This window comes from Rhinoraja longicauda, chromosome 1 (genome assembly GCF_053455715.1).
Source record: "Rhinoraja longicauda isolate Sanriku21f chromosome 1, sRhiLon1.1, whole genome shotgun sequence".
In the NCBI taxonomy this organism is placed as follows: domain Eukaryota; kingdom Metazoa; phylum Chordata; class Chondrichthyes; order Rajiformes; family Arhynchobatidae; genus Rhinoraja; species Rhinoraja longicauda.
The window spans coordinates 103596078-103613066 of NC_135953.1; the positions used below are offsets into that span (position 1 = coordinate 103596078).

General features: G+C 38.0%; 1 protein-coding gene across 2 annotated transcripts in view; it reads left to right on the plus strand.

The window, feature by feature from the left end:
• Positions 1–16584, plus strand: part of wrn (WRN RecQ like helicase) — a 74150-nt gene extending 57566 nt beyond the window's left edge. For both annotated transcript variants that reach the window (XM_078403778.1, XM_078403787.1), the window contains exons 27-35: positions 1011–1062; positions 3499–3611; positions 5016–5130; positions 6683–6784; positions 7607–7766; positions 9650–9807; positions 12714–12827; positions 14222–14383; positions 15482–16584. In XM_078403778.1, coding sequence (XP_078259904.1) covers positions 1011–1062; positions 3499–3611; positions 5016–5130; positions 6683–6784; positions 7607–7766; positions 9650–9807; positions 12714–12827; positions 14222–14383; positions 15482–15598 — 1093 coding nt within the window. In that variant the 3' untranslated portion in view covers positions 15599–16584. The remainder of the gene's footprint in view (positions 1–1010; positions 1063–3498; positions 3612–5015; positions 5131–6682; positions 6785–7606; positions 7767–9649; positions 9808–12713; positions 12828–14221; positions 14384–15481) is intronic.
• The last annotated feature ends 405 nt before the right edge of the window (positions 16585–16989 follow it).

A 16989-nucleotide genomic window follows, 5' to 3' on the forward strand; every position in this document is an offset into this window, starting at 1 on the left:
CCAGTAATACGATGATGAAAAGCAATCGGTTCTAAAACACTATTGAAAACTTTGGTCTGTGAAGGCTGTTTTTCCACTAGCTTAAAACAGTAACACATATCACTGATTAAGTTGTTTATCTTCAGATTGTCGTGCAAGAGAACTGACAACTGGTTGGCTCCCGTTGTCTGAAACACAGATGTTTTTTGGAAGGCTAGGATACAGGGCAGAAAGAGAAAACACTTATTTTCCAGCTATGTTCAACACAAATATATATGTATCCTGCAATCACTAATGAGCCTTCGTGCAATCACTAATGAGTCAACGTCCACCTACTAATTCATTCCAAAGTTTAATTCAGTTTAGAGATACAGCACGGAAACAGGCCCTTCAACCCACCAAGTCTGTGCTGACCAGCGATCCCCGCACACTCGAGACAATTAACAATTATACCAAGCCAATTAAAGTACAAACCTGTACATCTTCAGAGTGTGGGAGGAAACCAGAGGTCCCGGAGAAAACCCACGCAGGTCAAGGGGAGAACACACAAAATCCATATAGAGACTACACCCTTAGTCAGGATAGAAACCGGGTCTCTGGTGCTGTCAGGCATCAAGTCTGCTGCCGTGTCACCATCCCTAAAAGCTTTGGTATACTTTCTCTGTTATACATTAATGCCAAATAACTCTTTGTTCTCTCCCTACTCTCCTCTTCTCTCAACCCCTCCCCCTCCGCCATCCTTGCCCTCTTAAGCCCCTTTCTCCATAACCACTGTGATCTTACATTTATTTCAGTGACTCCATGGTTTTCTGTTTTCGCAGCCAGCTTACATCACTGCCTTTTTAAATTCATCAAACTGTTCTAGATGCCATCACATCAATTTTCAGACCATCTGTGACTTTTAATAAGCATAATATTTTGATCAATGTACATAAACATTATAACAGAAGTTTTCAAAACTTTGAATGCTAATTGAAATAGTAACATCTTTATATTCTGTGCAGTCATTTATTTATTCCTCCTTCATCCAGATCTCCAATTAAAACTGAACCAGTCCCAACAGCCAGGGAACTGGAGCTGCAGGTAAGCATTTTGGCACAGAAAACTACTTTTGTCATTTTGTGTCTTTTTTCATAGACAGAACTAAGCAATCTCATAGCCAATGGACTGGAACAGAGCTCTGCAGTCTTAGTTTAAAGATACAGCGTGAAAATGGGCCCTTGAGCTTACCGAGCCTGCGTCGACTAATGATCGTCCATGCACAAGTTCTATCCTAAACACTAGGGACAATTTAAAGAAGCCAGAGAGGAAACCGGAGCACACGGTGGAAACTTATGCGGTCACAAGGAGAATGTGCGAACTCCGTATAGACAGCATCCATTGTCAAGATCAAACCCGGGTCTCTGGTGCTGTAAGGCAGCAACCCTGCCACTGTGCTGTCCTAGTCCTGTCACATCTTGTTGTGAATGATGGAGGACAATTAAATGGCTAACAAGAGGAAACTCCAAGGTCATCCCAATGCTCAATTATGGAAGGGCCCAGCACAAGAAACATTGACAACCATATTTAGCCGAATGTGATATGGAAGATCCAACTCGACTTCCTCGAGGTGCCAACCATCTTGGAAGCCAGTCTTTATCCTATTTGATTTTATCTATGTGATTGTTAGAAGTGGCTCAGAGTGCTGCATTCAGCAAAGACCATTTCGGCTGTGGTACTTAAGATAATTCTTCCAGAAATAGCAACTCCATGAGCTAAACTGTTCCAGAACAGCTGCTTTGGTGCAATTCTTTACATTTGCAACTCTTAAGCAAGTGAAGTAGTCAAAGCCCGAGTGCAGCAATACTTGGACAGCAGTCAGGTATAGGGAGGTAAGCACAAGTGTCGGACAGTGACCAAGAGAGAGCCTTGTGAACAACGACTGACATTTAATGATATTACCATAGCCAAATCTTCCACAATCAACATCATGGGAGAGTCATCATTGATGTGACATTCAGCTAGACCATACACATTAGTAGTGCGTTTCCTACACCATGTAATACACCACCTACACCGAGGCATCTCTGCCATTAAGGCATATTAGGAACATAATGCAATCCTCTTCTCTTGATAATTCCAGCTATAACAACAGTCAAAACTCAACACCATCCAGGACAAAGCAGTCTTTTTGATTGGCATTCTTTCCCTCTGCAATGACACACAGTGGGTACAGTCTGTGCAGGCTTTGTCAGCAGCACCCCCAAAGCCTCTGCTGCAAATAAAGCCAAGGATAACGGGTGTGCAGGAATGCCACCACCTGCATATATCATTCCACTCTCACACCATTCAGACTTGGAAGTATATCATCAGTCCTTTGTTGTAGGGAGTACCATAATCTAAAGGACTGGTGGTTCAAGAAGGTGCTCATCACTACCTTTTCAAGGGCACAATAAATGCTTGCCTTCTTCACCCTCCCCCCTAAATAAAACCAATAAGTGCATAAGGTATGAAGAAAAATGCTTAACTTTTGTTTCCTTTCGCATAGACAACAAAGGAAACAAATGTGTTGTGATGGTTTATGAATCTATTTACGGTTTTATCCTGTAATTCATGCTTATGAATATATTTTTATATATGTTAACATCTGATCTGATGCCTCAGTTAGACGTTTACTTGTTCTCTGCTGTTTATTCCACAAATAAGGAGCCAAACATTTTTTGGAGATTGTGACTGTAATTCAGTTCTTGTGTCTATTCTGTGTATAAACTACTTCCTCCTCCCACTCTACCACAATTAGCCTGCAGCTTGACATCGGCACAATGAGCTGTACAACTTCACCCTGTGTTGTATCATTCGCACTGCAGAGTTCAACAAATAATATTTTCCACTACCTCTTGCTCTGCTTATTATATTTCAATATGTTTTATCACAGTAGAATGTTCAGTGAAAAAATCAGCACAGTAGAAAAATCAGTGTATTTTTGATAGTGTCCTTGAGAAAAGGAATAATGTTTTTTGATTCACTTATATTGTGGTGGATTAGTATGATTTTTGAGGTGTGAAACAAGTGGTCTCATTTGCTCAGCAGTAGAGAATTTGAATAAAACTTTATGAAAAATTTAAATTGTTTCAGTTGTTTATGATTGAGCATGTCAGTCGTATATAATCAGTATCAATAGTGTCTTAATGTGTTTATTTCTTGTTTAAAATGAATTTCATGATGGCCTCCTGAATCTTATGGACCTTAATTGCTTGCCCAATTCCTTGCAACTTTCAAATGAACAAGGGATTTCTATGTGTACATTTTAAGTTGACAGCAGCTGATAATATGCCCCTTCCCTATGCATTCTGCCTTAATGCAGTTGTTCCATTTATAAACTCTGAGATTATTGCATTTTAGTTGATTATTGTACATTTTCCTTATCGTTTTTGAAATAAAGGATTCATTGTTTTATAAGCAAGATTGTTAAAAGAAAATTTAGATTATAGTTTGTTTTCTTTTCATCATATTCCATTTTTTCTGTCATTTTGTCAACAGGGCAAATTGTATGGCAAATTGTTAGCAGCAAGGCAGAACATTGCCAATGCTAAAGATGTTCCTCCAGCTATTTTGGCTACAAACAAGATATTACTGGAGTTTGCCAAGATAAGGTACATTAAAAAACTACATTTGGTTTCAATACATTGTGTAAGACTCAGCTGATGCAAATAATTAATTAGCTTCTTGACTATGAGAAACATCAGTTATTTTGCCAATAGTTAGAATTCTTAGTTGGAAATTTATGTCTTTATTTCTAAAGGCGATGAATGCTTCTAGATTTGAAATTTAGTTAATATTTTATGATAGTACTTTTTGACATCACATTTTTGTTTTGGATCTATAGAATTCAAGACTTTAATTAAAAGCATTTTGACATGGTAAATGGAAAGAGAACATTGGTAGCACATTAAAATTTTTGAAACAACAGAAAACGGATTATTTTCTTATAGTACAGATGTAGTCCTTCAGGTCAGGCAATTGAAGGTTATCTATGAATACAATGGAATCTTGATCAACTGGGCCAATTGGCAAAGAAATGGCAAATGGAGTTTAAATTGGATGTGCAAGGTGTTGCATTTTGGTTGGACCAACCACACCAGGATTTACACAGTAAATGGTGGGAACCTATGGAGTGTCATGGAACAAAGAAACCTTGTGGTGCAGGTACATAGGTGGTGACACAGGTGAACAGGGTGGTGGTGAAGGTAGCATTTGGCACACTTGTATCGAATACAGGAATTGGGATGTCACATTAACAACTGTGCAAGGCATTAGTAAGGCTGCATTTGGAGTACTGTGAACACTTCTCATTGCCCTTCTATGTGAAGGACGGCGCCAAACTGGAAAGGGTCGAAAAAAAGATTTATGAGGAAGGTATCGGAACTGGAGGGTTTGAACTAAAAGGAAAGGCAAAATAGGTTGCCTGGAGAGTAGGAGGCTGACTTTGTAGAGGTATATAAATCATGAGGGGCATAGAGAGGCGAACAGCCACAGTCTTTTCCCAGGTGTGGGAGTCAAAAACTATACAACTTCAGTTTTTCAGGAGGTGATTCAGGAAAGATTTAAAAAGAACTTGAAGCCGCAACATTCTCACACAAAAGGTGTTACGTACATGGAACAAGCTGCCTGAGGAAATAATAGAGATTGGTATAATTCTAAACAGGTAGATTTGGAGGGATGTGGACGAGGTGCAGGCAAGTGGGACTCGCTCAGTTTAAGAACCTGATAGGAATAGACGAGTTGGGTTGATGGGCCTATTTCCTTGCTGTACAGCACTATCACTATGATGTGTGGTATAATTGATTGCAAGGGAAGGGAAAAATGAGGGGAAAGTGGGGTTGAAGGTAGGACTGATTCAAATGATAACCCTGCTGTCAGACTTGCCGGATGCTTTCAGTATTTGTTTCTATTTCCATTATGGTGCCATTATAATTACCTTTTCTAAAGGTTCCACATGAATGATATTTATGTTGATGTGGAAGTGCCCATTTGAATTAATTTCCTTATACCAACAGGCCAACAACTGCAGACAACCTGAAGAGAATTGATGGTGTATCTGTAGCTAAGGCTGCTATGTTGGCTCCACTCCTGTATATTATTAAGGAATTTTGCAAAGCCAATGAATTTGAGGTATTTTTATATTAAAAAAATGTTTGGATCTTAATCTGTTGAAAAGGGTAGGAGGAATTCACAATGACTTTAACTAGGAGCCATCTGTGGATGAAGAAGCACATACCGTTCGACACTGCTGCTGATCAGGAGACTGGAATATGGAATGACTGAACTCTTTGCCTTCTACTTGTGTCTATTTTGACTTCTATTCATGTCTATTTTGAATCACTTTGGATATCCATTGATGTATACCTACAATCCTTCTTGGGATTTGGGCACCAGAACAATAATAGGATCAAACATTTGCTTTTAGCCAATAGACATCAGATTAGTGCCACTCCCGAGATACTTCAGTATACATGGTCGCTTCAGCCAGCCGCGCCAGTTGATTTTTAAAACAGTTCACAGAGTACAATTGTGATTGAGTCATTTGAAACATGTCTATAAGGTAAGGAAAGAAGCTCACACAACCCGTAAATTGTGTAATTCTCACGTGGCTTTAAGTTTTGCCAGAGGAAGCACATGGGTATTAATTACAACTTTCTGGGAGACGGATGACATTTCCAAAATCTTGCGTAGTTCAGATTCTGAGCTCCAAGGTACCCAGTAGTGAAAAATCATTTGTGAAGCAATGGTTGTATTCTTATTAGGTTAAAGAAATTAGATTTTCAGAAAAGAACAGGAAAGTGAAAGTGATTTTACTCTTTTTAAATATAACCCTATAAGAGCCATGGATAGTATTAACCCAGAGGTGGTTGTGATCACAGTCCAATCAAGACACAGTTGAGTTAATTAATTAATTAAGATTCCATGGATGAAACTAAAAGAACCATTTAGCGCTTATACTACAGTGCCAAAGAAGAGCTGGATAATTATGGGTGTCATTATCTGTCCCTCGGGTAGATACATGGTAATGTTATACTGTTTGAAGATGAGTAGTCAGGTGTTGCTGTATTTCATCCTGTTTAGCATAATAGCTTTTTTAAGGTATTACAAAAATAATATGTTTTATTAGGTAGACCAAAATGCTGGAGTAACTCAGTGGGTCAGGCAGCACCTCGGGCAAGAAGGAATGAGTGATGTTTTGGGTCGATATGTTTTATTAGTGAATTGGGTAGACCAACATATGCTTGTGGCAATTTTTACAAGCCTCCATTTTTATTTTCAATACAAAATGTCTTTCTGATTTTTTGAAGTAAATAAGATTATTGAGCAAATATTCAGAAGTTTTGTTAAGTTAAGCAGGATCATTTAAAGTGAATATCTGGCCATAATTAAGTTCTTTGAAGCATATTGAATTTAATTTCATTAGAACTATTTAATAATTTATTTACTCATATAGCTTGGGAAGTTCTATTTACTTTGCTTGAGAATTTGTTCCCTATCCATAGTGACACTAGATGACAGTGGCCTTACCTTACCTTTAATGGAACTCAATTTTAAAAGTGAATTAGACAATATTCAGTGTTTAGCACTATGAAACTGAGATGAATTTATTGGATGCAGTAGTCACCTAAAGTAGGTGTGTGCCATGCCATAGCTGAATTATTCACAACTGTTTTTTCACCAGATGGACACATTTTCTATTTCAACACTGAATGTAGCGCAAAATCCAGTTGTTCAACCAAACTCTGCCCTTGGCCCCCGGTTTAACGTTGCATATGTATCAAAGGTAAGAAATCATTCAAAAGAATCCACTGTATCCAGTTGTGATTGTTGGATTTGTATGGGCTATTTAATAGGTGATATTTAATTTAATAGCACGGATTGTTGCATTTCTTAACGTCTGAAGTGTACTGTCTGTGCTGCTTTAGTTTTAAAAAACAAACCTATCTATACTTTCACTTTTCATTTATTGTAATGCTTAATCTTTTTACTTCTCTCCTGTTAAAGAACTTGACAATAACAAAATCCAAGCTCTCTTACCTTGCTTGTTCCACTCGGAGAGCTTGTTTTTTGCTGGTGCCTGAAAAAGATTTGATCAATGAATCCACTATTGAATTAACTTCTATGGTTTAACATTTAGACTAAGATCTGACTTTAATTTGTGTCAATACTCTTGTATTCTCCATAATCTCCAAAACAAATATTGGAAGTTCACATAATTGTTTTTTTAAGATTATGGGTACTTAACAAGATGCTTCACTTCCCCAAGCCCCCAGATCCCTTTATTACTTGGCTGTATAAAAATAAAAAATAATCAAAGGATAATTGCATGCTTGAATTGAAAAGGACTATTAGAAGACTTACCCAGTAACTATTAAATAAAAGCCTTCCCGCTCATTTGGATTGCTAAGCAGCAAAATCATCACATTTATTTAGTCACATTTGGCAAATCATGTTTGCAGTTATGAATTTGTGGCATGTTAATGTATTTATCATTGTGCTATGTGCATTCAAATAGATTTGCAAACAATTTCCTGAGAAATGACTGAGACTCTGTGGACCAAATTCTGAAAGGCTTTCTGATGATTTTGTGTGCTTTTGCTTTCAGGCAAGAACCAGCGATTCAAGTAATATGATTGCTCCTACAGTTGGTCACCATTCATCTCATGTGCCAAAATCTGATTACATGGATGTTAACCACACTAGACTTGGTCATCCAGTTCAGGAACTGAACATAAAGTCCAATCAGAACCATTTGGTTCAATCAGGTAAAAATAATTTTGGTGGTTGGTTGTTTATAAGATTGGCATTTGTAAATCGTTTGTCACAATAAAACAAGATGATGGATAAGTGACATTGAACAGCTCTTGCATATTTGCCTTTGTGAGGATTAGAGAATGGTGCAATGAAGTCATTGTTGGGGAAACAAAATAAAAGGAGAATAGAAATGATCTTTCTATCAGCCATGGCATCTTCCTGGGGAGGACATTTTGGAATGGACACTGGGCAGCATCTTTGTGTGTGGACTGCTGATCAAATAATCCGTTAGCTAATTTCTTGAAGCAATATGTCTAACTATCAATTTAGGATCTGATGTATGTGACCTGTTAGAATGGAACATGTTCGCATATTGCTGAAGTACATATATATTCTCCATTAAAAAATGATCCTGTTGAATCCAAGTGCACAATGAGGTGTCACTGGAGCATACTATGTAGATATCCAAATCATGATTTACAAATAAGTCAAAGGAGAAGTCTTTCATCAAGTATTGTTTTTGTTTGAGATATGCCTTCCCTATGGCATTTGGGCAAATGTCTGTCTAACTTTGTATCAAGTTATTGGTACTCTGTATTGGTTATTGTTTGGCCATTAGCCAGTGTTTTGAGGTTTTCTGCATTTTGTTTTTGACAATTTGTTCTTGGGAATGTGGATTTTGCCAAAAAAACATAATTTGGTGTTCATCCCTAGTTTAATGGAACATAATTGTTTTCTATGAGATTTCATAGCAAGTTTGGGACTACTTACATTTAGATCCACCCAGAGAGGAGGGTCCTTTTCCATCTGGAAAGAACACCAATGAGCTTTGACGATCAAACAACTTCAAGGCGACTTCCTTCTACTTAAGCAAGCTTTTTAAACTTTTATTTATTCACAGAATTCAAACCCTCATTGTGCCATGAACAGTAGATAAACTCAAATTGAGTGAATTGTTCAGAAAGTATTATTAATACAATAGCGATCACTTCATTACCAGATTTATTCATTCATTCACTGTGTGCCTCTCAGTACAGGCTTTGTTTTAATGTTCTTATGTGAAGACATTTGATTCAACCATATCATTTTGTTACTCAGTGTTGCTCGAGGTGCCGTGCCATTACATGATGTTGACTGGTGAATGAAGTGTAATATTTTTAAAGCACTCTACATGTTAATGTTAATCCCAAATGGAAATGTGTTAAGATGTGTACTATTTGCCATTTTTAAATTTCATGTGGAATGGGAGCATGTAAACAAACTTTGGCACTTCAAGTAATGTATTGTTGAGTAGAGTGACAAGGGTCTGTATTACAGTTCCCCGAATTCTTATTATGTGATGTGATACACACTGAGCAGCAAACTAAATGTTTATGTGCGGCAAGTTGGCGCAGCAGTAGAATTGATGCCTTACAACACTAGACTCTGGTTTGATCCTGACGATGGGTGCTGACTGTATGGAGTTTGCATGTTCTCCCCGTGACCTGCGTGGATTTTTGCCGGGATCTCTGGTTTCCTCCCACACTCCAAAGGTTTACAGGTTTATAGGTTAAATGGCTTGGTATAATTGTAAATTGCCCCTAGTGTGTGTGTGTTAGTGTGCGGGGTTCTCTGGTCCGCGTGGACTCTGTGGGTCGAAGGGCCTGTTTCTGCGCTGTATCTCTAAACTAAACTAAACTATTTTTTTTTAAATGGTTAGTGCTAATTCTGAATACTACTAGTGGTAGTGAGTAGAGTGTCACCAGAGGCTTGAAATTAACCACCTGATCTTAATGTCCAGGGAAGATATGAAGAAAGAACAAAACAGGAAGCGTGTTTTTCCTCATTTACTATTAATGTCATCAAATGATTGTATTACCTTTAAGTGAACCCTGGATTTTTGTTGAATCCGTAGATTTCAACTGGGAATCTGTTCAGAGACAGAATGATGACAAGCATCCTGGAAAACCACAAAGTTCTAGTGTTGAAACAAAATTTCCCAAAGCAGATTCCCCAGCATTCAGAATTTCTGAATCTTGTGTCAAAGAAGAAATAGACTGGATTGAAACAGCAGTGAGTATTTTATTTAAGACCCTTATATTCCTTTGTGTAGGAAGGAACTGCAGTTGCTAGTTTATACAGAAGACAGACACAAAATGCTGGAGTTACTCTTCAGGTGAGGCTGCATTTCTGGAGAAAAGGATGAGGTGACATTTTGGATCAGGACCCTTCTCCTGATTGCTTCAGTCTGAAAAGGGTTCCGAGCCAAAATGTCACCTATTCCTTTTTTCCAGAAATACGATACGATAAACCTTTGTTCATCCCCGGATGGAAATTATCTGCCGACAGTCACAACACACAAGGTACACAAAAACTTGAAATTAAAAGTAAAAAGAAAAAGACAGACGACTGTTGGTTGGCTGTCGTGTGCACAGCGCCTTCACCAGAACAAACTAACACAGACTTATCCGCTGGGCAGAGGATTCTAAACTAGTGTCTCTCCCACCCCCCCCCCCCCTCCCTCCCCCACACCGAGCCCCCCGTTGTTCTCCCACCGTCTCTCACGGTGGTCCCCCCACGTCGGGTCCCCATCGATCTTCACGGTGGTCCCCCCATGCCAGGTCCCGCTTGTCTTCCCCTCCCCCCCCAGAAGCTGCCGCATCTGCGGAGTTACCCCAGCACTTTGTGTCTTTCTTCCTTATTTTCCTTTTCCTTGAACACGACCAAATTCCTAAACTGTCCTAAATGTGATATGTTTTGATTAAAAAAAGTTAATTGAAAGAAAACAGAGTGCTGGAATAACTTCTGGAGAACATGGGTACATGATAAAACATTAGCTATCCATGTTCTCCAGGTAAACAAGGTATTTGCAACTATAACCATGGGCACTGATCTGAACTTACAGCACGATCGTTGAAATATAAAATAAACTGAAACTTGTAGTTATTGTATGTTTCAGTACATTTTGCTATTGCCATGTGTGGAAACAGTAGTCGGCACACTACTACTGTTGTGTGTATATAAACACACGCAAGCAAGAATAATCATTGTAAAATAATATTTGTATCATTGCAATATAAAATGATGTATGCTTGCTCTTGATGTGGTACCATAGTATTTCCTAACTGAGATTCTTTTATTGAATCGTATTTGTTTTGGAGTATTGGTAAGCCAATAGGTGGCAGCAGAATACCAACAATTATTTAGCTTTTTTTTGCATATTTATATCACGATTCTTCTGGAGCATGAATTATGAATTTATTTTTGTTTTTTAATGCTAACAACATCAAACTTAATGTGTTTCTGAGTGGGAGGTGGAGAAATAAGCATTTTGTATAATTTATATACTTTCTGTGGCATAAATAAATAAATAGATTAATAATTTAATAAATAGATTAATAAATAGATTAATCTAAAAGTTTGAAATATTATATGTACAATACACCCCTGTGTAACAGAGTTGTGCGTTCCTTGAAAATTGTCTGTATTGCGATTTTACCTAATGCAAATTCTTGGCAAAAGATGACCAATTTTTTGTTTTTTATTTTGTGTGAAGGTAACTCCACATTACTACTACTCGGGTTATGGAAATTCGCTCTAACAGATTTCACACCTCGCTAGCCAAAAAATGTAGATACCGAATAGAATTTGAGAGGGGAAAATAAAATAAATCACAATTTACTTTGTTTTCAACTTGTGCATCTTGATTCATGTGTAGATGATAGAAACATAGAAAATAGGTGCAGGAAGAGGCCATTTGGCCCTTCGAGCCAGCACTGCCATTCATTGTGATCATGGCTGATCATCCACAATCAGTAACCCGTGCCTGCCTTCTCCCCATACCCCCTGATTCCGCTAGCACCCAGAGCTCCATCTAACTCATGATGCAGATTTACGTTATGGAAAATTGTGATGTGGACTGATTTCTAGGAACTCAACCATCACATCACAACCACTACACCCCTCCATTCTTCCCCGGCCACATTGCAGAAGGTCACCTGCATTGAGTTATTTGTTTTGTTCTCCCTGGTGATTTATAAATTCCATCAGGGCAAACTTCTATTACCTGAATTGTTCTAACAGCGGGGTGCCATGTACTTTTTATACTTGTCCTTGGTCACAAGGTGAACCATGAGGAATGTAGTTGTTTTTCTAAAACAGTTAAGTTTCCTTTATTATTGGTAGACACGTGGAAGCAGATATGATCTGGCACCTGCAGGCTGATGATATTTCTACCTCTGTCCCAACAAACGGCTCTTTTCTCCAATATCCCCATCCTGTATCAGTGTCCAGTTTTTCAGTTTACACACTAGTCATCTTGAATTTCGTATTCATACAGCTTTAATCCAGTTTGCTTGAGAACACCAGTTCTGTCATGACAGACTTCAATAATCAGTGCCAGGGAAAGATCCTGTTACCCTAACGATAAGTCCTTCATCCAGTTGTTTAGAAAGTTGTTTTTGGTGTTCAAATCAATGTGCCAAATTTATTTTAAATGGCCACAAACAGTAAGAGAAATATAAATTGCATCTTTGAATTGGTTAAATAACTATGACTACTACAATCTCAGGTTATCTTTTTTTCTTATAATTATGACTGGAGAAATAAATATTTTATTGCAGATTTTTATTTTTTGCTGCATTTGAAACTTGTCTAAAATTTTAATCCCAGTAAATAAATGTTCTGATTAATTTTATGGCTTGTTGTGTAAAAAAGATATTCATCAACATAAACTAAAACAGATTAATCGGGCAATTATCACATTGCTTAAAGGGAACTTAGCATCTGCAAGTAACAAATTACTTTCACGGCATTAGAGCAGTGACAATGCCTCAAAAGTAGTTTATTAGCTCAAATGTACTTTGAGCTGTCCTGACAATGTGAAAGGGTCATATTCCATCATTGCCTTAGTAACTTTATCTTTTGCACAAAGCATCTTGAATTTTTTTGGACTAAAAATTAGCATGTTTTGTCATCAGGGAAAGCATGCGGGAAGCAGTCACAAAATGCCTATCAGTGCCTCTGTTAGTTTAGAATCACCAAAACAGCCTACTGCAAGTACAAAAATGTTGTCTGATGATTTTCAAGCACCGGTGAGTGAGTTCCAATGATGACTGTTTATGTTTTGTTGTCCAAATATTTGATTTGTAAGCATATATGGTTCTTTTGTGCTTATATATAATTTTGAAATCTAAACATCCACCCATCTACTTCTTAGAATCAATACAGAAATATAAGATAGAAAAATGCATATGATTTCTGTAACTGAGGCTTTCTTTTGCAAGAAGTCATCAGAAACAATTTTCAGGAGATGAGAAGTACTTTGTTTAAGCATTGTAATTTCCGTGTCTAATATGCCCAAACTTCATACATCCTTTTAATCCAGTTAAATGGTACTATTTATGATGGATGAATCCTTGTAGATCCATTGTGAATCTTTTGGAACTTTGGATTATGCTGAATATCTGTCCTCAGGTCTCCCACTCTCTCTCTATACCTCTGGTCTTGCTGTTGCTGGTCTTGAGACCCAGTTTTGTAATAGCCACAATTTTATCCAACTAAACCACTTTCACGATGTAACATGCTGCCAGGAATGGTGGTGGAACCAGATGGAACAGTGGCATTTAAGAAACTTTTAGAAAGGCACATAATATGTAGGGGATGCAGGAATATAGATAACGTGCAGGCAGAAGGGAGTAGTTTAAATTGGCATCATGTTTGGCACAAATCTCCTGAGCCGAATGACCTGTTTGTGTGCTGCACAGAGCCATGTTCTATGTTTTGTTGCATGATTATTCACATCACATTGCCTACATGCATTCTGTTGTCTTCCACCATCCTCATGTCATGTATTAATCTCAGGAAGATCTTGCAGTTTGAGTTGTCTCTCAGTGTATTTTTGTAACTAATTGAATAGACCTGTAACTTGCGCTCGTTTTTCCCATCTGTGTTCCTGGACTCAAGAACGTTCATTTAATAATAATAATAATAATAAGCATTTATTTTATATAGCGCTTTACCAGGTGCTCAAAGCGCTTTACAAAAACAGTCATAACATAAAAACAAACAGACAAACTATCCTGACGGAGAAGCGGCGAACAAACAGCGCCAACGTCCTCTCACGTCAGGGTCCGGCAGTAGACAACAAAAAGCACAGGACACACAGATACAATTTGAACACAAACAGCCATCACAGTGATTAAGATTTGAGATTTGTTTTACCGATCTTTCTGTTTATTCAATCAATTGTTTTTAGTTTTCTTGAACCTTGTTTATCACTCTATCTCCCTCTCGACCTTTTAATGTTTCCCTTTAATCCCGCCCCTCAACCATCTCATGGTCACCCCTCTTCAAACGTCCTCCTTTAGCATGGCTTATGATGTTTTAGATTATTCCCCAATGAAACATTTTTTAAAGATGCTGTGTGTAGTCTATTGAAAGCTATTTTACTAATTGGTTTTTAAATCACTCCTTTTTTTTTCTACAGGAGAACCATAGCGACACAGAAAAACCTGCAGTGGCACCTTGCAGTCAGTATCACACTGCTAGAAGCAGTCAGAAAAGCATCTCCTCTGTTAGTTTTGCATCCTGGAACGACCCAATGGTTGATGCCTCTGTCAAGGATTTATTTGATGATTCACAATCAGAGGTGAGACTCAGTGAGACAGTTCGCTTGATGGACATTCATACGCCATTTTGTTGATCAGGTTAATTTAATTCCAATTATTCAGCCTATGCACTGCTTTTGGGGCATCTTTTAAATTTTTGGTGTCATCACATTTCTTAGACTGTATTTTGGCATAACAATGCCAATACCAGTGTCATATATGTAGATGCTGGTTTACATAAAAGGACACAAAGTGCTGAAGTAACTCAGTCTGGAGAAGGGACCTGGCCCAAAAAGTCACCCATCGATGCTGCCTGACCTGCTGAGTTACTCCAGCACTTTGTGTCCTTCACTATCATATATTGTGTCTTAAAATATTGGCCCACCATGTCCATGCTGTATTAATGAATATGTTTCAGTATTATTAATGGCTAACTACGTGACTGACTTGACAACAACCACGTTAATAAAACTGAAATTTGTGCAAAAGATTGGGAAAATCAGTTCTGTAATTTATCGGAATTTTGTTCTCTGTCCATTCCACGATTCATAAAAACAGTGAGCAAGCAACATTTGAGCTAGAATCATGATGCGTTAAATTTGCTTTTCTGGTTGTATAAAAGAGTGATTAGGTTACCCTAACAGGATCTGGAGATGTGCTGCCAGGCAATTTGACACGTATGTATTATTAATGCAATTGGAAATTATGTTTATGACGTATTAATCTATCATTAACGATTTGTGGAAAGTATTTAACTATAGTATAGTTCAATCACTCGTGTGCCAATTTATTGCCTCAGTTTTGCTAACAAATAATACTGCAGCAATTTTGTTTGGTGTTTTTGCCAGTTCATGATCACTATCTGCTGTAATGTATTTTATGCATGATGTGAAGTAGAATCCTACAATCATAGAAGCTCTTGATGGTTAACTTTTATATGCAGCTAGAATGATTAAAACAGACCTATTAATTGGCAGTAGCGAGTGTTTATGATATGATTATAAAAGTGAATGGAGTGTACAGAGTGTGGTTAGAGCTGCAGCAGATTTTGGCAGGGTTGTTCAGGCTGGGCCCTTGTGGAAGATCCAAACTCTACGATTGACTTTAATAATACCATGTTTAACTTCATTGTCTTTCAGAGCTGCAGTCAGTCAACCAAAAGAAAACTCCCAGAATGGTTTGGGTCTTCAAAACCTCAGGGCCTCTCTTCTACTGCAGTAAAGACAGTAAAAAAGAAAAAAGGACTCTTCAATTGAAGCTGTTTTGCTACCACTGGCCAAGGGAAAAACCGCTCAACACTGCATACTGTTGTTGACAAAATAAAAATAAGCTTTAAGGCCCACACCCAGCATTTCAATTATATTGTGCACACTTTATTTCTGCCAGGGAGAGCCTGGTGAAAAACATGTGAGGCAGATAGAAGCAGCAGAAGATGACAAGATGATAATTTTGTTGTTGTAAAACCTAATCTTGAATGTATTCAAAATTCACTGCATTCTCGTGCAGTGCGAAAATGTTCTCACACCACCTGTTGCTTTGCTCATATTGGATCTATGAACATATATTGCTGAATTCTGCAATATATGTAGGATCATTCCCGCACTACCATGAGCAATAGGAAGGATGTTTTGACGAAGTATTGTTTCTCATTTACTTTGAATTTGTATAAGATAGTCTAGAACAGACATTTGCAGATTAAATGTAACAGTACAGGTCCATCACTGATTTTCCAGCACCCAAAGCCTTGTTGGATTATCTGTTTTGTTGGACCATCAGAGACCACAGCCTCAGGGGGCTGGGATTCCAGCCATAAAGTTGACCTCGGAAATCGATTATGGGAATGCATCTGCCAACTCCGGCTGAGCTGGAATTCCAGAGCCATGACCGCAGGAGGCAAATTCGACCTGCCAATTGGCTGCAGAAATCCCAATGCCACACCCAGTCTAGGCATAGCATTTTGGGGGGGATTTCAAGAGGATTTTTGTAATTTAATTACAGATTAAAGGAGGTGCCGGGCCACCAGTTATCGGTAAATCAGTGTTGGACCTATATTTGCAAAGAAGTTCTTCAGAAACTATTTTTATACAATAATGATATTGTTGATTCTAAATAAATTTAAAATGAATAGTAAGTGTTAGCCGGTGCCAAAAGATGCAAATAATTTTTTTTCATGTTTTTTTTTTATACTAAGTTTGCAGATGATTTCAAGGTAATCTCTTGTGACAAAAGGAATTAAAATGTTCTCCCATATAATGTGTTGACTGCAATAGCTTGGTATATCAATGCACTCTGCCACTGGTACAATAATACAGATTAATACCATTTCTAACCAGTGGTGATTTTCCAAGTTTGTCTATCAATTGTAAATGTCAAGTACCAAGACACTTCCATAGATGAAAAGAAAACAATGATTCGTATTTTACAGATTTTTTATTGGCATATATGGAAGGGTGCGATAAAATTGCTTGTTCACATGAAGCTCACCGAGTAAACAGTGTACATACAGAAATAATACAACATACAAGGACTGTTGGGGTCCCTGAATGGATGTGAGGGAGGAGGTATAGGGATGGATGTTGCATCCTCCTGATGTTGCAGAGGAAAGTATCTGGGGAGGGGGTGGTTTGGGTGGGAGTGAACCAAGGAG